General features: G+C 38.6%; 1 protein-coding gene across 1 annotated transcript; it reads right to left on the bottom strand.

Annotated features, from left to right (window-relative positions):
- Positions 1-621: 621 nt before the first annotated feature.
- On the bottom strand, positions 622-23,348 carry TOPBP1 (DNA topoisomerase II binding protein 1). The gene is made up of 27 exons (XM_031059410.1): positions 22,982-23,348; positions 22,243-22,377; positions 21,554-21,697; positions 20,878-21,059; positions 20,467-20,660; positions 19,469-19,648; positions 18,391-18,560; positions 17,706-17,869; positions 16,536-16,783; positions 15,928-16,247; positions 14,966-15,138; positions 13,723-13,934; positions 12,872-13,161; positions 11,960-12,133; positions 10,941-11,050; positions 9,794-9,917; positions 9,267-9,413; positions 8,681-8,777; positions 7,899-8,091; positions 6,864-7,090; positions 5,617-5,780; positions 4,554-4,668; positions 3,867-4,030; positions 2,830-2,970; positions 1,859-1,948; positions 1,250-1,411; positions 622-906 (listed from the first exon to the last, which is right to left on the bottom strand). Exons 1-27 carry the CDS (start codon positions 23,060-23,062, stop codon positions 763-765), a joined length of 4,545 nt encoding a protein of 1,514 aa, XP_030915270.1. The 5' UTR covers positions 23,063-23,348; the 3' UTR covers positions 622-762.
- Positions 23,349-23,355: the final 7 nt, after the last annotated feature.

The raw sequence follows: 23,355 nt of genomic DNA, 5'->3' as shown, positions 1-23,355 counted from the left end.
TGCACTCACATACATGAAGTTCTGTAAATATAGATCCAGACCCACTGTTACTGAAAAGGTCAAAGACTTTGTCAAATATTCTGGCTGTCTGACCAAGAACATTTCCAGCTGCCAGAAACTGAAGTCTTTGTCTGGCTCTGGTTCCTGTCACAGACTCAAACAGAAAACATGGTCAAGACAAACTTCACCTCTTGGGTAACAGAATTGTTTCTACACTTGCTGAGCAGATTTATTAGCACTCAGAATGGCAGCAACAGCACCTGTAATCTATAGAAATAATTTACTACACCCTCTATTAGTACAAAAAATTTACAAGCCAGTTGTTTTTGTCCGATTTGCCTCTTCCAATAGAAAATACCAAAAGATGAAAAAATAATGTAAAAATCTAAGTCTATTACTATATGGGAAATGCAATGGAATTTTCATCAATTGGTATTTTCCCCACAACACACAGATAAAAGATGTGATAAGCATTTTTCAAATGATTTCTGAAATATTATTATACAACTGTGTCCATAGACAAAATCACTGGTCCAGTGATGGGATAGCTGGGACAAGGTAAAGTATGTTTTGGATGAATTAGTGCCATAGTTTTAGATGCTACTGGTAACGAAAGCAATCTTTCCTATAAGCATTACTGCAAATTTATTTCAATCTCAGGACAAATTAAAAGTGAAACTCAAAGCTTTTAATTTTTTGGGCAAGAATGAAAAAATATAAATATGAATTTTAAAATGTACAAATTAAGAACAGAGAATATGCTTAGTGTATTCTGGATCGCTTGACTCTGCTCATTTCTCCCAGTGCTTTTCTTTTCTGGGATGATCCAATTCCAAGATCTGAGTTATTCTGAAGGCAAGACTCAGCTTCTGGCAAGCAGTAAGACTCCATAGAGGGAGGTGGATCCTTCAGTAAAGAAAGAAAAAAAGAATGGGTGAGCTCAAGAAGAGCAGCTTCTGAGATAACAGAAACAGCTCATTGGTTGTCTAAGACCGAAACAACAAAACAAATATTACACACCTACATTTTAAACATGTTTTGCAGCAGCTCACTACCCTGCAAGAGATCCTACTGCCAGCACGAGAACAAGTCATGTTAGAGCATAAATTTGAGGCCACAGATCAAAGCCCTCAGCACAGGTATTTTGTGGCAGCAGTTCCTGGCAAAGGAGGCCCGTGACTGGTAGAGCAGCCATCCCCTGCAGGGGGCTGGGGCAGTGTGGCAGGTGGGGAGCCCTGGGTGTGCCCACCTGGATGAGGTAGTCAGCGATGTACTCGGGTTTGAGGCAGTTCACTCCCTGGGCTGCTGCTTCTGCCACGTCCACCCTGGCGTCATCTGGCTTCAGCTTACTGAAGTCAGCAAAGAGGTGAGTTGCTTCTTTAAAGAGAGATGCAGAATGGCCAGAGAACACCTACAGACAAAACACGACCCACAAAAGTTAGTTGTGTTTCTTCCCCAAGACAAATGCAGTTCATAACCTTTAATTTCTCTCATCAAACTAAGAGAAACCAGTGGGAAATCAAATACCATTTACAGCTGCATTCTGTACCATCACATACCTGTCCAAAAAGGTGATCCTTCCCATCAGAGCAGGGGACAGAAATTCTATCCTCAATTCCCAGCAGCAGTACTGACTTGTGTAACCTCAGACAAGCTGCTCTGCCTGACCACTTGCAAAGTGAAGATGACAAAGCTTTTTCCTCCCACCCTTTGACCATGTCTCAGCTACCCTGTGTAAGCAATTTTGTTCATTAAGATCTCTTACTCACATGAAAAATGCCCAGCACAGAGTTAAACAGAAAGAAAAAATAATTAAACAACATATGCATTTCATTGTTTTTTTCAATCAACTACGTACTTTTGCTCCTCCTGACTGCAGAAGACGCCTGAATCCCGCTTCCTTGGTTTGATCAACATTCAGGATCACTTTCCAACCACTAAAAGCACCCTAGATAAATGACAATTCAGTCAAAAGTATGCCAATACTGAAAAAGTACAAAGATTTAATGATGAAGACTTGCAATTACCCAGTTTTGCCTTTAAGTATGCATGCTAGAAAAAAAATCCACGGAACATACTGCTACCAGCCCCCTCTAAGGGAAGGCCCTTGCAGAGAGTATACTTTCCAAAACACCAGACAATGAAAAATTTATCTTAAAAAACCACCAATTACTTGGAAACATCTTCCCCTGTTCCCCCAGGATGCACTTGGTTACAGTAACAGCACAGAGGGCCAACTGGTTGCCTCCTAGGAACACTCAGCGTGGTTTCCACATAGGCAAAGGATGTGGGGACTTGTTACAAGCATTCCTTTTAAAAAGGTTACTGGAACACACACACCAGATTTTTCCTGACATAATTGAAACATAATCTTTCAATGAATCCTCAACTGCAGTGCCTGATTTGAGAGGAGTTGAAAGGCTTTGGGGAGCTCAAGTCTCACTTCCAAAAGTCTCACTGAAAGACTATGAAACCAGTAACCAGTTTTGGTTTCCTAGCAGAGCTGAGTTAGGTTAGCTCACCAGTCAGAGCTCTGAAGAATAAACATCATCTCCCTGGCTGAGGGACATTTACATACAGAAGTAGGCACATTCCAGCCTTGCAAAACATGAACAGTGGGCTCAGAGGAGACTAAGAGCTTTAATCTACCATTACAGAAACTTTTTTAAAAAACAAAATTACTTAACTAGAATATATCAAGCCAAGACGTTCTGTTTTTAATTGCAAGACAGAACCTTCCCCTGGCAGTGAAGTTTTTAGTTTCTTGATGACAATCCCTGTCCTGTCCATCCACACTGTACAGCTCACATTACAGGGTTATCTACATACCTCAACAACACCTGTTTCTTGCTTCCCTTTATGAATTTTTTTCCTCCACCTCATGGCTGCCAGTGCTAGTTTCTTCTGGTTTACATTGATTCCAGACAAAACATTAAGTATGGAGTTACTTCCCCACTCATAGTCTTCTTCCTGAAAACAATCATAAGCTTGGATTACAAAGCAGTCCTGCCAACTTTATCAGCAGAAAAATAGATTTTAAAAACTCACACCAAATAGAAAACAAAAACCATGAAACAAATCTCATCTCACTCTAACTATATACATATAAGGATTTTATCTAGCCAAAACAGTTCTAGGTAGAATTAGAGATATGGCTCTGAATTTCATATGTTTAGCTAAATTAATTCATGTTTTCTGTGACATCAAGTCTTGCACACAGCCTGATTCCTCTTGCAGTTACATCTACAATTCAACAGCAGGACAAAGCATCTCACTATACTGGATACCACTGATTATATTTCTGCAGTATCTTCCAAAACAATTAAAGTTAGTTTTAATACATAAGGATATGAAGCAGCTTACAGGCATTACTTTAAAGTTAGCCTGGTCAATGTAAAAGAACTGTCTGACCCAGGAGAACTTTAAAATTAACAGTTGGGAAGGCATTGGAAGAGGTAGAGTTCAAAAATATTTATGTACATGGTTATAAAATGAAATTAATTACAAATAATATATATTCATTTATTGAAAGAATCAATATTTTATTCCTAGTTTAACAAGAGCCATGTAAATTTAGCTGATAATAGTGAGAATTTCCCAAAAGGTATTCCAAGACTCAATTTTAAGAAACAATTATAAAAAGCGTAGGTATTTAATTTATCTTATATCAGGGGTTTGGTGCAGGGCTAGTTTTCAGACAAAACTCGCCAAAAACCTCTCAGATTTTGGATTCCCTAAAACTCCCAGGGCTTGGGCACCCTAAACTAGCAATTGGTTTTGTGAAGTTGTCTTTCCCCAGTACTACAAAACAAAAATAAATGCAAAAAAGTAAAACACACTCATGTCCTAGTGCTAGGGTGACGTGCCTGAACAAAGCAGCCAGCTCCTCTGCACGCCTCCAGGTAGGAACGGTGAAGCACCCACTTTCCAGCTGCCATTGAAGCCAAGAATTTCTCATTCCGAAGAGGATGTCCCACAACAATGTGTGTGCAGCTCGGATCAAAATACTGCTTCTCAAGTACTATTCCACCTGGAAGTGAGGAATGAATTGCAATCAAATTATTTAAGCATCATGCTGCACACAGAAAGGATCAACTCTAAGTGAGAATTATTTGAATTCAGACAAAAACTCAGCTCAAATTTACATGGAGAGTATTGTCATTGAAATGACATAAGCAGAAGCTGCTAGGGAGGGAGACGCAGCCGGGAAACAGTGGCTCTGTAAAATGCCACAGCAACACAGACAGGAATGAGAGACACCAGAAGAGAGCCCATCCTGGGCACTCCCAACACTAAAGAATGAGGCTGTTGTAAAGACAGCTAAAAGAAAACTATCAGAAGACAAAACCATTGCTGTTTTATGGCAAAGCTGATCACTCACATAATAATAACCCTATATTCACAGAATTGCTCACAAGCACAGAAAGCCATAAATTTGAGACCTCAAATCTGATGAGTCACTAACAGAAGCCCTTTCTTCTCCCCAACAAGCCACAGCTGAGCAGACACATAAGGACACATACTATTCTTTGCATTTCACAAATATCTGGTACCTAATTTCTCAATCAGATGGCAGTAATCAATTCTTTCTTGAGGATTAAGAGAAGACAGCTGAAATTTACGGACTTTTTCTGTTTCTTCATCAGCCTTCTCATCTTCAGTAACAGCCTAGAAATACGGTAACAGATTTTGAAAATATGACAGAATTATTAGATTGACAGCTGAATATTTCTCTGCCAAATATTCTGGCTTATTTATATATTAAGTTTTCTTGTAGCTGGGAAAAGCAGAACCAAACCTGTCAGTAACTTGACAAAAAGCTTGGATCTTATCATATTATCCTTAGGCTCCTGCTTGAACATCCTCTTGGTTCCCCCTTTCTTCAGGGCACAGCTGAACTAATCTGTCATAACAAGTAATCCTTCATTCACATCCATGGAATGCCAGGTTGAACACATGAAGAAATCAGCACTGATCTATCACACTGCCTCATTCATTCACTTTCTGTCAAGTCAGAATACTATATTTTTTGAGGGCCTTTCCACTAAGATGACATGCTATGCCTCTGAAGACACACAGCTGCTGAAACTTTGAGCATCAAGTGACACGCTGCAGGTAAGACTATAAGATCATTTTCCTTTCCCTTTCCAAGTTCAAACTAAAATAGAATTTTAAACCAGGTTTTGGCAGAAAAATAATTTCCCATTTGTACCAAAACATAAAATTCCAGATACCACCAAAGAAACAAAGGCCTAATTTTTTTCTGTCATCCTAACATGGCTGGAGGAGTTCCAAGTAGCACACATAGTAATTCTTCACTCCAAAGCCTGCCTTAGCATCCCAGCACTAACTAATGGGACAAAAAGCTTCATTTCTCTAAACAAGCAAGCTTCATTTTTTTAGCAAATATTATTTGTTAAAAATTTCAAAGGAAGGGGGAGTAATGAAAATAATAGAAAAAAGAGAATAGAATAGAACTGTACAAAAGTAATCCACCTCAAGATTTTAAATCCAGATCTGCCCATTTTGTATTTATCATCAAATTCAAAATTTCTTTAAGTATAACTGCATCTCTCGGAACACAAATCATCATAAATATATTTCCATTTGACAAACCTTTTCTTTGGGCTCTGGTGCCACAGGAGGGTTAGCCAGGGGGAAAGCAATGCTGGGTGCCTGTGGAGTAGGTATCAAGTTATCCTTAACTGGCGTTTCGGGATCTCTACATATGGGATTGAAAGGCTGAAGAATCCCATCTCCATGCCCAGCCTCAGGAACAGCTGTGAAAGTAAAGTGGTGTTGCATGACTTGCCTTTGGAAGAATATAATTATGTATAAAGTAAAAGATGTAACAAAAATTAAAAACCCATACAATCTACCCATACAACATCAGTAGAAACACTGTACAACATATACAGTTATATTTCACCTGCCATTCATAACGATGCTCTTCCTTATTCCACAAACCACCAACAGCAATATTGCAATCATGTCCCTGAATGCCTTGCTTTTAAAAAAATACCTGAAAACCTCAAATGATCTGATTTCTTTGGCTAAACTGCACTGATTTGGTTGAAACAAAAACCAGTTGAATAGAATTATCTAATTTTCTTCAACCTCCTCTAGGACAAGGTCAGTTTTCAGGAAGACTGCTGCTACAGAAACTCTGCAAGTAGACTCAGGAAAGGAGTTGGTGGCAGCAGGGAGAGAAAAATAAAGGATTCTGCTATCACAGAACAGAAAGAAAGCAAAACAGATGAAAAAACATCTGGTTTTGGCAGAAAAGGTATGTTGCTTCCTTAATCTTGGCAACAGACTTCAGACTTCAGGAACAGGGAACATAAATAAAATATCTTTACCAAATCCTGACCCAAGCATGTCCATCAGTAACTTGACACATCTTGTTTTTTTGGGTCCCTGAGTTCATCTTGTACCCCAATTTTTCACCTATAAATATTTCCACTACAATGGATTTTGCTCATAGTATTCCCATTAGAATTCCACTACATTTACCTGTGGGGTTACCTGGAAGCCAGCTGTGGTTCAAAAAAACAAAGAAATCAAAACAACTTGGAAAATTTTATGAACTCTTTCAAGTTGTTGGTGTTTTTTTGGAGCCACAGCAGTCTATTTTTAGACAAGCACTGCCTCGGTGTTTGACCACAAATGAATGGGAAAGCTTTTCTTTAAAAAACAGCAACATATAATGGAGCTCAAAGATGTGAAATTGTATTTTTGGCCTTTGAGAAATGCCATGCTCACTTTTTTTGTAAGCATAACTCAAATGCTACTGTATTTTAGAAGTCCCAAAGACCACATGGATGGTATTGCACAGAACAAGGATATTGCATTTGTAATTTTACCTATACCAGCCATCTCTGCGTCAGGTACAGGTCCTTTGAGGGCAGACTCATCCACGTTCTTATTGGTGTTACTCTGACCTTGCTCAAGGTACTGAGAGGGACTATTAGGCCACTGAAGGTTGCTGACAAGTCTTGCTCTCTCTTCCCTCGCAGTAGGATCATCCCAAATGATCTGCTCGCTCTGGGATGGCTCTGTGTTTAGATCTGCCACTGCCTGGCGGGACTGCCTAAGGGAAAAACCAAGACACCTTACACACTCATTTTACAAAAGAATTCCACTCTAGAAGGCAATGTGTTAACAATCACATCAACTGCAGAACCCAGGTGACCTTGTTATTAGAAATTATGGCTGGGAAATGGGAAAATTTCAGTACAGAAGCTATTCTAGCACCTTGGCTTTATGAACCTAAGTGTCAGCATGGCTGAAAACGGGCACCCAAAATACCAGTAGATATTTTTTATTATGTGCATATTAATAAGTTATTATACAATCAGCATACCTTACTCTTTATTAAGCCTATTTATTTGCAAATAGGCACCAAGCTAAATTAATTATTTTGCAAGGGTTCCATTACTGTCTTATTGCACATCAGTATTGATGGAGTTCAAATCCTATTCTCCATTTGGAGAGAAAAGAAAAATAAAAGAGGAAACATTCACAGAGGTGCTCTGCAGTAATACCTACTACTTCCTTATGACCTATTTAAGCATTCATACACACTTTCTTCAAAAGCTATAAGAACACTAAGGAATCTGAGCAGAAGGAAAATAAGCCAGTTCAAAACCTGAACATTAAAACCAGTCATAGTAGTCTGGCTTTTATAAAAAACAAAAGATACCCACTATGGATTAAGACAATATTCTGACTTTACCTAGCACATCCAGTTAAAGATTCTGAATTGCAGGAGAAGCAACTCAAGCACATCAGTAGAAACAGACAATACATTTGAAAACCCTGGAGACCTATTCAAATTTCAATGAATGTCTAAATACATGCAAGGACAAAACAAGATACATTTAAATACAAATTCATACCTTAGAGCTTCCAAGACCCTACTGCGGCCATTTCGCACAGACCGTGCACTATCGGGAGTGGCTGGAGAGCCATCAAAGCTGCTCCTTGAAAGGGATCCTCTTTGCCCTTGTGGTTTCACTAGTGATGTGGCAGACATGAGCTCCTGCAGCTGCCTCTGGAAGGTCTCCCTCATTTCTAGTGCTTGGGTTAAAACTTAGGAGAAGAAACAAAACTCATACTATCGCAACTCTTATACTGAAACAAGTGAAACTGCTCACCGTTTCAGTGAAAATTGAAATTCCAACCAATCTCCCTCCTCCACCAGGACCAAGACTATACATTAAAAAGAGCAAAAGTACTTGGGCAAGAATATCAAGGAAAACTATATATGCCCTAAGTCACCTATTCTTAGACACAAGGAGAAATCTCCATTTGGCTCAGTTCTGAATCTCCTCTCACAATCTTAGATCCATAATAACACATTTAATTACATAATATATACTCCAAACCAAAAATCTGTTAAATTAAGGATGAACTTCAATGTTTCAAAAACAAAGAAATGGCAATTAGGTATCTTCCAATGACTAACCATGATTTTCTTGTGGGCTGTCAAGATCTTTAAAAGAGAGAGGAAAACCCTTTGTTGGCATCCAGCAGCAATAAAAGTTAGCTGTACTTGACCAGTATATTAATATGCTATCTAATATTTCCAGATCTTAGCATTCAACACCTGGAACTGCAAAGGCTCATATTGATAGTTTGATAGTCCACAAATATTCTGAAAACAGCAATTTACATTTACCTCCTTTGGATTCACTTCCTACAATTTGTTCTTCCCCTACAGTGACTGTTTCCTTTATTTGGTCAGTAGTTACATCATCTTCATCCTCTGGAATAATCTAAAACCAATGAAGACAAACAGATTTCTCAAACACCTTTTTTTTTTCTTTTTAACCATGTATGACACTTGTATAAATTCTGAAGATCATTAATCTTGCCTCAGAGTAAATAGTAAATCTAACCTTTCTGCTACTGCAATGACAGTTGAACAGTGAACAGTAGCATGGATGACAACTTCAATTCTGCAATCTTAATGTCTACTAAAGCAAGTTCACACCTTGGATCTCATTACCTAAAAGAAAAGATATCTATCTCTTCAAATCTGGAAAGCAAATGCTGAAATGCCTGAGTTTTTTTCCATCACCCTAGAAGATGAGTATTACAAATGCAGAAAAACCTTACAGAACACCAGCAATAGCTACTATTAACAACTAGCTAAACCTGATTCAGGACATTGCTGAATTAGTATCAATGTTTTTGTTACTATGTTAATATAACTATTAACTGAATTCAAATCATGGAACACACATTGCTATCACACATCGTACCTCATCTTCCTCTGCTGGTTTTCCAGTTGAAAGAAAGGAGGAGGAGGAGAGCCTGATGTCTTGCGCTGCACTGATGTCCAGGCTCATTTTGGGATTGTAAGTGTGAGGAAATAGAGATTCAGGAAGCCGTTTACACTCTCGGGCACTCTGTAATAACACCAGTTAATCAGAGAAAGATGAAGAACTGACTGAGATAAAAAACTTCACACCTAAACATAAGAAAAGTACAATAAAAACACTGTCAAAAGAACTACTTCATACAAGGAGAAAAACGTGGTTGCCATTCTGGGAAAAATGCAGCAGAAGTGTTCAGTGGAAGAGAATTTATTTTCTCCTTATGGAGAACAATGTAAATGTACATCAGTGAAAAGAGATCACTCAGTTTATTAATTCAAAACAGGATGCAAAATATCAGTCCTTATACATGCTTAGAATAAATGCATACAGAAAACCCACTGCCATATTTTGGAGGTTTTAAGCCTCCATTTCATTCTACTTTTAAACAGGGAGCAAAACAAGCTTCATACCTCTAAAAGCCAATGTTCTGAAACAATATGTATACCCCGTTCTTTAACAGATTTGTACTCCTTATTGTTATCATTCTGTCCGCCCTTATAGATGAAGTGTGTTACTGTTTCATCAAAGCACCATCTGGAAAAGAGAAAAAAATACAACTTGAAGATGGAATTTCTATCCAAAAATATCATAAATCCAGCTCAAAAATTGTCCCCTTGTTCAAGTTAAAGTAGTTTTGCCTATTTTGTTATGCCTCAATAAACAATGAGCCCGCTCTCTTTGACAGAAATGACAGCATTCAGTTTCAACGTGTTTTGAAAGCATTCCTGAAGAAGATAAAAGTAAATAGGATAAACATATGGAAAGTAGGGGTTTTGCTACATGTTTTGTTTTTATTTAAGTAGAATTTTAAAACAGTTTCTGAAAAGAATGTGTGATTGAGGGCAAGAGCTTTTTCTTTTGTTGTCATATTGAACTGCAAGTGAAATACTGATCCTTGAAGCTCAAAATAAACAAAAATGAGGACTGTTAATCTTTAAACTGATAAAAACAAGTATTTTCTATCTAATCTAAGTATCTTCAGCATTTCTAAGGTACTACCAAACATAAGGCTAACCTTCTTCACACCATGAATAACACTTATATAAAAGTCAGTAACAAAACACATTTAGTGGAAGCAGAATTCTGTCTTAAATCAAAAATGTTAGTTTGTAGTTTCTTTTCATGATAACCTATTTTTCCTAAGCTTTTCTAAGAATTCTAACTTAGTCATGCTTACAATCAAGAAAATAACTTGTTTTGAGCCAGGGAGAAACATACACAAATTCACATTAGATTCAAAATGTAAAATATAAAGCAAATGTTAAACCATCCAAAAGCTAAATTTCTTCAAACCAAAGTAGAAAAAAAAATCTGCAATTAAAGAAGACTTCTGGACAAACAGTCATACTGAGAAGGATCTACAAAGAACATGGGGACTGGGGATGTGGCAGGGAAAATGGCTTTATTTCACACTACAAGTGGATGACTTGTAATGTTGTTTAGGATGGTGAAATGTAATGTTTAGCTGTAGCAAAAGGCATAATAGGATGCAAAGACTCAAAGTTATTAGAATCCACTTCCGTGCAAAAGCTCAGAAGCCATTGTATTGGTTGGTACCTGTAGTCTGCTCCAAGAGAAGCTGCTACTGCATTCAGCTCCCTTTGCCTCTTACTAAGTTTTTTACTAACATATATAACAGCATGAGCTAGAGGCTTGGGTTCTTCTTCCTGGTCAAGCAGCAGGGATAAAAACAGGAGAGTCATGATTAGAGGGCTTCTGTATCAATAATGAAAGTACTTTAATACTTAGTGAAGCATGGAGTAAAATATACAGTGACAACAAAGGCAAGATAAACACACTTCCTCTGGTTTTGACGCTCCCCTACCCATGCTCAAAACCCAGCATACATTAACATACCATGCACTAGGAATGCCAAGACAAAGATTCAGCCAGTCTCCCTAGAACATACTCTGTGTTCCTTTCATCACAGGCTGAACACTGAAATGAATTATGAATACCTGATGCTACTGAAGTATTGCACTGTAGAGGAATGAGAGAAGTAAGACTAAGGAGCTACAAAACAAGAAGTAGCAGTCTTCCCTTTCCAGAGGTCATTAGCTTTCTCACCCCTCCAACAGTAAACAGTGCACGAACATGGCAAGCAATACATTAATCCTCCCTTTCCTCCTATATCTTTTTGTTTTCTCTCACTTCTCTTATTAAGGACAGAGGAAGGCAGGAAAAGAAGACACATGCATCAATAAAGAACTCCAAACTTCAGTCAAAGACAAAATATCTAACCCTGTTTAGCTGGAACCTGAGAATTTCTTATGTGTGGTATCTCATTCCAATACTACAGAGTCTAAATTGGTACATATTTATATGCCATTTTACTTAGCAACTGCTTAATATTCAAGACAGTAATGCAGATAGTAGAAAAAGGTTTTAAAATTCTTTGCCTTCCATAAGGAAATTCCTCTATCTTACATTGCTTTAACTGTCATTGAAGAACACATAATCGTATGAATTTATCACAAATAACAATTCCCAAATTCCTTTGTAACTTAAATCACAAAAGATAAAGCTTTTTCTTATTTAAACCTATGCTCCAGCAACTAAATCCCCAAATTTCCTACCACTTCTGGCTGTGCAGCAGCCAACTGAGGGCTGGCAGTAAGTGCTGCTGCGTGAGTTGTGCTGCTTGCCAGTGCCAGTTTCAAGTTTCTGCCAATGACTTCGGAGAGAGGTGTGCTCAGTTTCCTGTTTCTTTGTTCAGGACCTCTAGGAGTTCCCAGAGCTTCCAGAGCATCCTACCAAAAAAAAAAAAAAAAAAAAGAAGAAACTGACTGCCTTTAATGAACACCTTACAAAATTCTCACTCAAGTGCAAATTTTACAAATACAGTAGGACTTCATACTCCTAAACCAGGACAGTAAACGACCAAGAGCAACTGTAGAATCACTGCACAAAAGCTGTACAAGGCAAACCCAATCTTAGAGTCTGCAGAAGCAAAACAAGAAGACAACAGTTTATTAATCTCTCTGTTCACTGCCATCACTGAGAAATGCCCTCATGGAAAAGCCAGTGATCAAACCCTCAACCAACTACTTTAATGTACTTGCACCTTGCTCTAAAGCTATTACATTAAAACATACCATCAAAGCAGCATTTTATCAGAAAATGCAAACACTTGTTTACAAATACATGGAGCAATTCCAAGGTGCCTTTTCACATTTATCAGTCTCTAGATGCAAAGAACACAGACTGGATACTGTCTGAGGTGTAGGACACACAAGCATATGGTGCAATAAGCACAAAGGAGCTTTGCTAAGGACATTACAACACTTACTATTCAATACATTTAGTCCACAAGACATTAACTAACCTACATAAATAAATGAGCCAGTTTTCCTGGCTTTGTTCAAAAGGGAAAATCTGTATGTGAACAGCACAAAAATGGGTAAAAGCACAGGTTTCTGTGCTGTTTAAAGTTTATGCACATGTTAAATAGTGCCGGCCACACAGACTAAAAAGTTTGCAAAAATCACCTTCACATCAAAAGAAGGCCTGAAGATCTTGTCTTCGGAAAGAAACTTTGATGGTGTGTCAAGATTTAAAGATGGTTCTTTCTGAAGTGGTCCTCCTTGTGCAACAGGAGCTGTCTTCCCAGTATGATGAGAGATTACAGCTTGGAAAGCTTTACTCTGAAACCTGTTGATATCAAGGGGGGTCACAGGTCCTTTTGTTCCAGCTTCAAGAATATGAATAGGCTGTTCAAAATCAGGAGATTTAACAGTCGCTGGTGTCTTGCTAAGCTGAGTAATGAAACTCTCCGTGTCTTTAAAAGAAACAAAGAAAACATAAACAAGTAAACTGGTTTTCCATTTGAACACAGAGCCCATACACTCTTATTTAACCAGCAACCATGAAGAACTGAGAGTCATCAAATCATTGCAGACTAACAAGTCTGCAGTCCTAAGATAGATCTCTAATCAATCCTCATGCAAGCTACAGAGCAGCATACATGTTAAAAAGGACAAAGTTGAGACACTAAGCTTGAATCCCAACTGACTGATAACCACAAGAGCCCACTGGCTCCACAAGATTTGCAGCAAACACACAATATCATTTCTGTAATCACTACTCAACACCATGATTGCATGTACAACCTGATCTAATGGAAAGCGTCCCTGCCCATGGCAAGGGGTTGGAACTACATGATTTAATGTGCCTTCAAACTCAAACCAATCTACAATTCTATCCTTATATTTGGAAAAATATCCTTTAGTTCTAATACTTTGAAGGTGTTAGGAAAGAAAATTTCATCACACCTGCTTTCTTTAGCGTGAACAAACATTACAATGACACAATTATATCCCCTAACTTGCTAAGAACCAACCTTCAGCCTCTGCATTTTCAACCAAGAACTTGCTTTCATCTGCCCTCTTTCCTGTCCTTGCAGACTGCAAAAGCCAAGCTACAGTGACTGCTGGCAAATTCCACTTCTTTGCAGCTTCATACTTGGAGCCATTCGGTTCTCTCACCACAAGATGGGTGCTGGCAAACATTCCTTTTTTCACACTGGCTTTCCGCACAAAGAATTCCTGGACTCTACAATTAGGTTGATAAAACAATTCATTTAGTGATAAACAGCATTAATCTAGGGCACATTTATACTATTAAAAGTTGTATTCTCACAATAGAAGAAGAACCAATAGAAGTAGATATTTAAGGCAACCCACTTTGCACTTTACAGCCTAACCTGCAGAAAGGAAAAAAAAAAAATCCACAAATACCCCCCAAAACAAAACCAAAAAATGTTACACAGTAATGTTTCACTTCTACCAGCATTGAAAACAGTATTTTTCATACTCCAGCAAGCCTCCAGCAATATCCCATTTTCAAATTCTATGCTGGGCCTAACATTCTTCAGCAAGATGAATGGAACAGGCTTGCTTCCCTTCCAGAGTCAACAAGCATCACTTCCAAATGAACAACAATTTTCTTTATATTACAGTTTTTCTCTTACCATCTATGATACAATCTTGCAAAAAGATGCCAGGATTGAGAACTCATCAGCAAAGAATTTAGTTCGAACAGGCTACAAACCAGATCAAATGATACTTACTCTAAGCTACGCTATTTTGCTATGCCATGAATAAACATGCTTTTCTTAAAGATTTTCAAAGATTTTTGTGAACTCTAAGCAAATAGAACACCATTTCTTAGGAGCTGGGATAGTGAATGGGGTTCACCATGCTTATGAGGCAAAGCCAGATAGTACTGAAGTGGTCCTTTCCTAGACAACCAAAGAGCAACTTGGAAGGCCGGATCTGAAAACCTGACTTGCATTGATTGGTTCACGAGCAGAGTAAAAGTTGCTGACGCTCAGTCACTGAAAAATACAAGACTGAGCATATTCTGGTAGAAATTAGACTGTGTAAGTACTGACCATATTTACTTAAAAGAGAGCAAAATTAAAGACCTATATAATGATGTCTCATTGCTTCAGCACCAGGTTTTGTAAATGGATGGAATTCAAAAGAGCTTTAACTCCAATATTTGTACAGAATAAATGAAAAGCATAATGGCAGCACATTGGGTCTTGAAAGAACAAGGAGAAACTGTGACAGGAGAAGTACCTGGCTCCCAGCAGTTCTGCCAGATAAGCAAGGGAGTCTCTCTCTGCACCCGTGAACTGGCTAAATGAAAGAACACAATCTTCCAGAGGGGTAGCTCCTTCTATTACCAGGACTGGTGTGAAAAGTGGATTGGATCGGAGATCTAAAAGGGCCTGCTGCTCCACGCACGTTATCTTCAAGAAGGTGAAAAACATAAAAATGTCTATCAAGCCAAACAGTAACAAAGCCAACCAGATTTCAGCAACTCTACAACAGTGTTTCTGGACTCAACAATGAGCAACTGTGCTTCCATCATCACACCTGAGACAAATTATTTCCCATTGGATCAGACAAACTTTTTTTAGACCATGTCAGTATTTTGTCAAGGTTGACGTACTGAAGCATTATTCAGAACTTTTCAGTTATTAAAGTTCCAACTCTGCAGGTTCCCATAAAGCTGGAGGTTTCCAGTTCAGTACATGATCTGAGGGTCTGTAAAGATTTACTTCACAGGAAGTTACCTAATCCTGAAAGCTGCTAACAGCAGGTAGCCTATATCATGGGCCGGCTCTTGCCAAATATAGCTAGTATCGATTTTTCAGCTATAAAGACTTGCTCTTCTGCCACAAATTTAAAAAAAACACCTATAAAAAGCATGAAACAAACAAAAGTATCAAATCATTTTTAGTCAACTAGCTCCTTCTACAGTTCATTTAGACAGAATGCTGTCAGACTTCATATAAGCCTGGGTCATGACAATGCAGTCCTATTTAACAGTCCTGTGGAATATGAAGTGAAACAGATAAGACACCCTACAGATGCAGAGGCTTTAATGAAGGCTTTTGTTTAGCACATTTCAAATGAAATGAGGCTGCTATCTCAGTATCTTTATATTTAAGCCATTCATAACTGCATTCTGACAAGACAAATTTCTAATAGAGATACCTGTTTATTTAGGAATTGAAGAAGTGAAACTCCCTTACCAGCCATGTATTTGTGACGACGTCTCCAACAGTTGCCTTCACAGTGCACCCTAATAAAGGTACCACAGCATAGTCTGCAATGGTTCTGCTTTGCAGTGGCAGAACTTCCCCAGCATTCTCCTTAATAATATCTGCAAGGCAGGACTCGTCCTCTTCACCAAAACCCAGAAGAAGAAATCTCTTCCTGAAAAATAAACCTCCTTCAGCCAGTGCAGAAGACTCTGCCAAAGACCCATTACAGACAGAAGGTTGATTCTCTCCTTGAGCAGTTGAGTTAGTAACATCACTGAAGGTTCTGGATGTCAGTTTTTCAACTTCACCTGAAAGATTAAAGAAAAATAAAAAAGAACCAAGCATAATAATTGTTTGACAAGAACATCAAAGACAACCTAAAACAGTTTCATGAAGAAATTACAGGACTGTGCTGTTTTCAGCCAGGTTTTACTTAAAAACTGTTCCATATAGGCCTATTTAAATTTGAATTTTGACACACAAAGTAGAAGTTAACATACTAAACATGAATGAATTTTTAGTAAGGAAATTCTGCAAGCTCAAATGCTAATTATGAGCAGTTAAATTTTCTACAGTATGCTGAGCCTAGAACATACCTAGTGCAGAATAGTTATCTGCATATTGAGAGAGGAAGTCATCTTCAGCAGTTTTCTGGTGCTTTACAATGTTCACAGCATCTTTCTTCAAGAGACTGTTTTTTTTGGGAAAAATTGACTTCATTCCAGGTTGTTCTAAAATTGGATTCTCTAACAGCTGGTAGTTTAGAGGGATATAGTGCTCCACTGGACATAGACAACCTTTGCCAAATGACTCCAGCAACCACTTTGTTGTCACTATATGAGGCCTATAAAATAAAATGTTATAGAAACAAGTTACAGCAGGTTTCAGACTGGAAAAAAAAAACCGTATATACACACACAAAGTCTGTAATTCTAATACTAAGCAAACTTTGGTCAATTTACAACCCTTAAAAGACTAATTCTTTCAGTCTGAGAACAGAGCATTTCACAATTATTTTCTATAACATAAATGATATCTGCCACTGCTGTATTGCCAAGTTTTTCCTCTTCAATGCACTAATAAATGCACATTAACACCTCTTTTCACCAATAAGAACACTTGCTTTTCTACCCATGGCTACCCAAAGATACAGTACTGAAAAGCACATGTGGACATACTTACTACCACCAGCTGTAAGTCTTCTCATTTAAATCAAGAAGTACATAGTAGTTTCAAAACAATATGTGATTTCAAAGAATCATACAATGGTTTGGAAGAAAACTTAAAGATCATCTAGTTCCAACCCCCCTGCCGTAAGCAGGGGACATCTTCGACTAGACTAGGTAGCTCCAACCTTGCCTAGGACACTTAAAGGGATGGGGCACCACAGCTTCTCTGAGCAACCAGAGAAGCCTCACTACCCTCACAGTAAAGAATTTCTTTCTAATACCTAAATGAAACCTTCCCTCTTTCAGTTTAAGGCTATTCCCCTCTGTCCTGTCTCTATATGTCCTGGCTAAAGTTCCTCTCCACCTCCCTTGCAGGCTCCCTTTAGGTCCTGGAAGACCACCACAATTAGGTCACCCCAAATTCTTCTCAAACGAATCCTCTCAGTCCATCTTCACAGTAGAGGTGCTCCATCCCTCTGACCATCTTGGTGGCCCTCCCCTGAACTCACTCCAACAGTTTGATGCCTTTTCTGTGCTGGGGACCCCAGAGGTGCAAAAGAGGTGTAACTAGACCTTAAGCAATATAGTTATCACAACCTGTGAGCCGTCTTGTCCAGAAAGTGTTTCAGCTCATCATTATTTTCCCCTACAATGACATGAGTAACATCTTCATTAAGTTGATTAAATCGAATGCCACCACCACAATTAATAAGCCTTCTCATCTTGTCCAATTTCCTGCCACTGAAGCCACAGAGATAGATCTATAAAGAGAACAGAGCAACAAATAAAGCCTTAAAAATGTAAAAAAAAAACCCAAGAAAAAAAATAAAGTAGAAGTTTTTGGCATAATTTGCTTCTACTGCTGCAGAACACAAAGTAGTGCTGCAACTTCTGAGAAGCAGCAAAAAAAGTTAAGCATTTATAAAGATTAATTTAGCTTAAGTGTCAATGTTTACTAATGGAACAAACCCCTGAAATTGCATAAACAAAAAAAACCCAAATAAACCCACACACTAATTCTAGAACCCATTCACTCTAATGTTTAAATACAGACGCCTACGAATGTAAATTTTTATACTTCCACTACATTTTTAATATAATTATAGTCACACACACAGATAGGTACACACACACACACACAAGCACATGGACACAAAATAAATCCAGTATTTGTTGCTGACCATGGAAACGATTTACTCAAGCAGAAAGTGCTAGTGCTTCAACACAGTTGCTTTGGCATTGTTAAAACGGAACATTTCAAAGTATACACCGTTAAACATACTCGACACCCATCTAACAAATCTTCAGCGGCTTGAAAAGAACTTATGTCCAGGTTTTCCAGCTCATCAGAAACAGGATCCAGTCTGCTGCTCATAGCTGAACTACATGCAGTTTCATTAACACCACTCAAATTGATATTGGAAATGTGGCTGACATCCGAAAAGGCGTGATCTTTAAATAAAAATAAAATTAAAAAAGAAGGCATTAGATTTGGCTCAGCTCTCTCCACTGCTTCACTAAATACAGACTTGCCACTTATGATTTTGTGGTGCTATAAGGAAATGTAAAGTCTGAAAAATGAAAAATACTAGGTAAGTAAAACCTTTGCTAAAACAAGGGGTTTCTTTACACACAGATTGAGCATCATCTTACTAAGAAGAGTGCTGATACATCTTCTGTTTATTTCCTAAAGGACGGCACTCATGACACAGCATCCAATGAGACTTGTTTTCAAAGCTGTTATTCCAGCTTTGTGGACACCTAATAGAAATACTTTTTAAATTAAACAGGACTCTTTATTGTAGAGAAATCAACTTTAATTTAAGAGGAGTCAGCATCACATGGATGCACATTAAAGCTGGCTATATCTTTTAGGCTACCACGTGTGCTACAAAATACTTTTAACCGTCCTTCTGTTATTAGCATGGAATAAATAAAAGCAAGTGTATAAAGAAAAATTAAATAGAAAAATATTAATAAAAACTTATTTGTTTCCCCCCACCCCAAGACTGCTGTAAGATTAAACTCATAAACAGATGTTTGAAACTTAAATCTACAAACAACTGTGCTTTTTTAGGACATACAGATATACACCACTGGTTCTCAAGAAGATAATCATACACCTAATTCAAGTTTATTTTTTTTATCCATCATCCACATATTTCAAGTCTACACATGTTGGAATATTCAGTGTGCATAAAAGCAATTTGTTATGTTTTAAGCTTAAACTGAATCGAGAACCCAAACTATCAAACCACTATTTATAAAAGCAAGCACCTTTCTCATCTCAAAATCGTTCTTTTTCCTTAACACAAATGTTTCCTACATCATTGAAACACATTTTAGATTATCTCACTTACTGGGAGGCTTGCTGGTGTCATTTGTAGGTGTTGATGTACTAGGTGCATTACTTAGTTTTGATCCAGCCTCTATTTTATAAATCGACTCATCCTGACAGAAGCCTTTCTTGATGCTGTCAGAAAACCACTGCACAGACACACAGTGCACATTCCACTTTTTGGCACATTCATACTTCTGACCTTCCAGATAAAAACAAAATGTAAAAGAAAATAAATAGTCACAATCATTAAAAGATCAAAGCTTTAAACAGTGATTGCTGAAAGACGGTTGGACATTAAGAAAATTTAGAAACTCAAATAACTGATTTTAATGGACAAATTATGTTATACTAGATTGTTGATAAGCTGCTTATGTTGTAATTAAAGTTAGAGTAGAAAAATCTCATGGATGGCTAACCCATGGTATGACAAGGCATTAAAGAAACAAAAAGGGGAAAAAGGCTTTAAAGCTTTCAAGCACACAAAAGAAAAGGGCAAAAAGTCCCAGCATATTTCACTATAAGCAAAGAGAGGGAAATCAAGGCAAAAACGAAAACCTTTCCTTTCTTCTCACAATAAAACTAAAATCCTTTCATCTTCCCAAGAGAAAGGAAAAGGAGCCTTCATTTTACCTTAGTAGGGAATTTGGAAGGCACAAAGAATAACCAGCTAAAAAACATCAGGCCACAATCCAACTTCAATCACAGTACAAATTACGTCCTATCCTGCTCTCCCAAAAGAAGTTTTTCTTTTCTTTATCCCCTCTAGGATTCTCCCTTTTCCTTTCTTTAAATGCCATCTATATGTCTGGCTTTTCTTCCTCTTTTGTTCTCTTTCTCATGTCTTTAAAGCAAAGCAAAGGTGCCCTGTGTAACTCTTTCCATCAACAGTGATTCCCTAGAGAGAAGCAGTAAGAGCAACACTAAAGCAGACAGAGGCAGTTCAAGCTCCTGTGCTTACACACCTTCACACTACTTCAACTCCAGAAGTGAAAGCAGCATTTATTCTGTCAGTTTTACCTTTTGGCTCTTGCACTATGAGGTGAGTGCATTCATTCATCTTGAGCTGCCCCGTGTACTGCCCACCGTGCTCAGCAGTGAGGCGCTGCACTTCTTTCCTGTCAGAGCTGCTTAAGCCAGTGACACAAATCGTGCAGCCAAGGAACACAGGACAGGCATAGTCTTCCATGTTAACATCAGTGTACCTCATCATGCTACAGGAATTAAAGAGAGAAGAAAGTTATTTTGCAAGTAAAATCAGCTAGGAAAAGAAACTAGTCTATACATAAGAATTACTAGCACCTCATCATGCTACAGGAATTAAAGAGAGAAAAAAGTTATTTTGCAAGTAAAATCAGCTAGGAAAAGAAACTAGTCTATACATAAGAATTACTATTACCCAAAACAAAATCAGTTTTGTTTTTTTCATACCCTTGCTGAGACTTATCCCACAATGTCTTAACCCAAGAGGGAAGCAAAATAGGTTTCTTCAGGGAAGCAGCTACCAAGTATTTCTTGCTGCCAACTTCTCCAGCTATAAGATGAGTTACTGACACGTTGAGATCTCTGTATACACATCCACCCATCATTTGCACATATTTATGAACTTCTTCCTGGATGGGGAAAAAAAATAGAGAAAATCATCAGGGGAAAAAAGAATCTATATGACAGTCATGTTCAACTTACACCAAGAACATGGATTTCAATTGTCCATTATTTCCCCTAAAAACAGTTAAAAAAATATTAACTGGATATAAAGCCATAAAACATAACTGTAATTTCCATTTTATTTGCACTTATGATAAGCTGAACATAATATATACCCTAAATAAAAACATGACCATTATGCTGTATGAGCAAAATTTTGCAGATGGTTGCCATTTTAGGTTGTATTAGAAAAAGGTATCTGAATACAGTAAATGTATATAATCATATTTGAGGTGTATTAATATGTGAATAAACTACACATTGTCTACAAGCTACAGAAGACTTGATGGATCTAGACACAATGAGACATACATGCTCTGACTGCTGTCTTACTAATGAACTATACAAAGCAAATATCAACAATAACCAGCTGAACAACCCATCCGTGGGAAGGCCTTACCCTCACGTCCTTCTCCAGGCTGGTACAGGACACGGTGACATCGGCCATGGTCATGTTGTACACTGGATGCTCAGCTCTTGGGACACACCGCTGTGACTGCATGCAGTACAGAACTACCTGTGGTCCCACAATCCTACAACCAAGCTGCAATAAAATAACAGGAAAAGCACAAAGGAAGTAAGCAGAGGGTACATTGGCATCAGGAAGGCTTTCCTTGTCCCTGAATTCTGAAGAAGGCAGGGCTCTTGGTCTGTCCTCCGCCTTCTCTAGCACCTCCAGGTAGCTGACAGGTTTGATTTTACTTTCAGTTCTGGATTTTCTGAACAATCCTTGTAGATTTTCTGGCCTCAGTAAAAGCAGCTTATGCTATGGCTATGGCCAAAGAATTCCAGCTAGCCTATCTTTGTCCACTAGACAATTTCTTGCAGATCAAACCAAATCATGTTTATCAGGAGATAAATACTGTAAGACCCAGCTCAGGGACTCCAGAAGAATCAGAACCAAACGTACCGCTTACTTTTCCAAATATTTAAAAATAATCATTATGCTTTGCTTCATCCTGTATCCTAAATACAGGATGAAGCTCACACTGCTACACTCAGTGCAGGAGAGAACATGCAGGATCTAAGTATGGACATGAGTACTTCTAAAAAGGAAAGAACAGAGCTCAAAGTTGCTGGGTGACATACCTTCTTGAGATGACTGAAACCCACGCCACTGAAAGGATCACAAATGTAAAGTGATTTATCATTTTCTTTTATACTGAGTACTGTTTTCTCTTCAAGGATTTGGAGATGTTCTTCTGACTGGAATTCTTTTATAGACTGCAAGTAAATGATGTGAACAACAATATTTATTTAATTAGTAAATAATTAACAAGCAATCCTGTGCAAACTACACAAGTGCACGTCCTTGAAACAGCTCACAACAAAGCTACCATGCAAACAGGTATTGGCAGAAGAAAGGGCTAAAACATCTCTTGGGTGTCCCCCTCATTCCCTTGAGTCTTCAGAATATTCTGGCAAATATTTGGCACAGAGGCCTTCATGACCTGATCCTGCCATACGGTGCCTTTGGCTCCCAACTAACCTCCCAAGGTGTAAAACAATGCACAGCCTCCTTCCAAAGATTGTGCTTAGATGAGTGACCACAATCCAGGCCTTCCAGCATACATGTCCCTCCCTACATATCACAGGGTTTTGAAATTGAAGCTATTTCATGAGGTTCTCCAAAAAAACTGTTCTTGTTTTATTACAGCTTTATTACACACTAAGCTTTATTACACACTAAGCACCCCTGCTATAGAAACAGCTTTATTTCCAGGTGTTCACATATAACTTATCTTATTGTATGGCACATACAGCTAACTACGACACAGAAATCACATGTCAGTTCACCAAGTTCACCCAGGTGACCAAACCCACTTACCTCAAGGGCTTTAGAAAAATACTCCGAGCTCCCGGGAGACTTTATGAACTTCACAAAAAACGGCTCCTTGCTACTTCTCATCCTTCAACTAAGAAGCAAAACCCAGTGAGCGCCCTGACATTCCCGCCGCAGCCCGGAAGCCCTCTCGTCCCTGTCCCTCTCGGGCCACGGGCCCAGCACACGCCGCCCGGCACCGACTTCAAACGGGCACGGAGGGGCGGGGACTGGCCGGCCCCCAACCGAGAGACCCCTTCCCCACCGGAAAGCCCCTTCCCCGCCGGGAGGCCTGTTCCCCACGAGGCCCAATGCCCGCACGGAGGGGTCCCTGCTGGGCACCGGGTGCACGGCGCTCCCGACCCCGACACACCCGGACC

The sequence above is a fragment of the Geospiza fortis genome, unplaced genomic scaffold (assembly GCF_000277835.1).
Source record: "Geospiza fortis unplaced genomic scaffold, GeoFor_1.0 scaffold346, whole genome shotgun sequence".
Classification (NCBI taxonomy): domain Eukaryota; kingdom Metazoa; phylum Chordata; class Aves; order Passeriformes; family Thraupidae; genus Geospiza; species Geospiza fortis.
The sequence above is the reverse complement of the archived record's forward strand: the minus strand, read 5'-3'. Positions and strand labels throughout refer to the sequence as shown.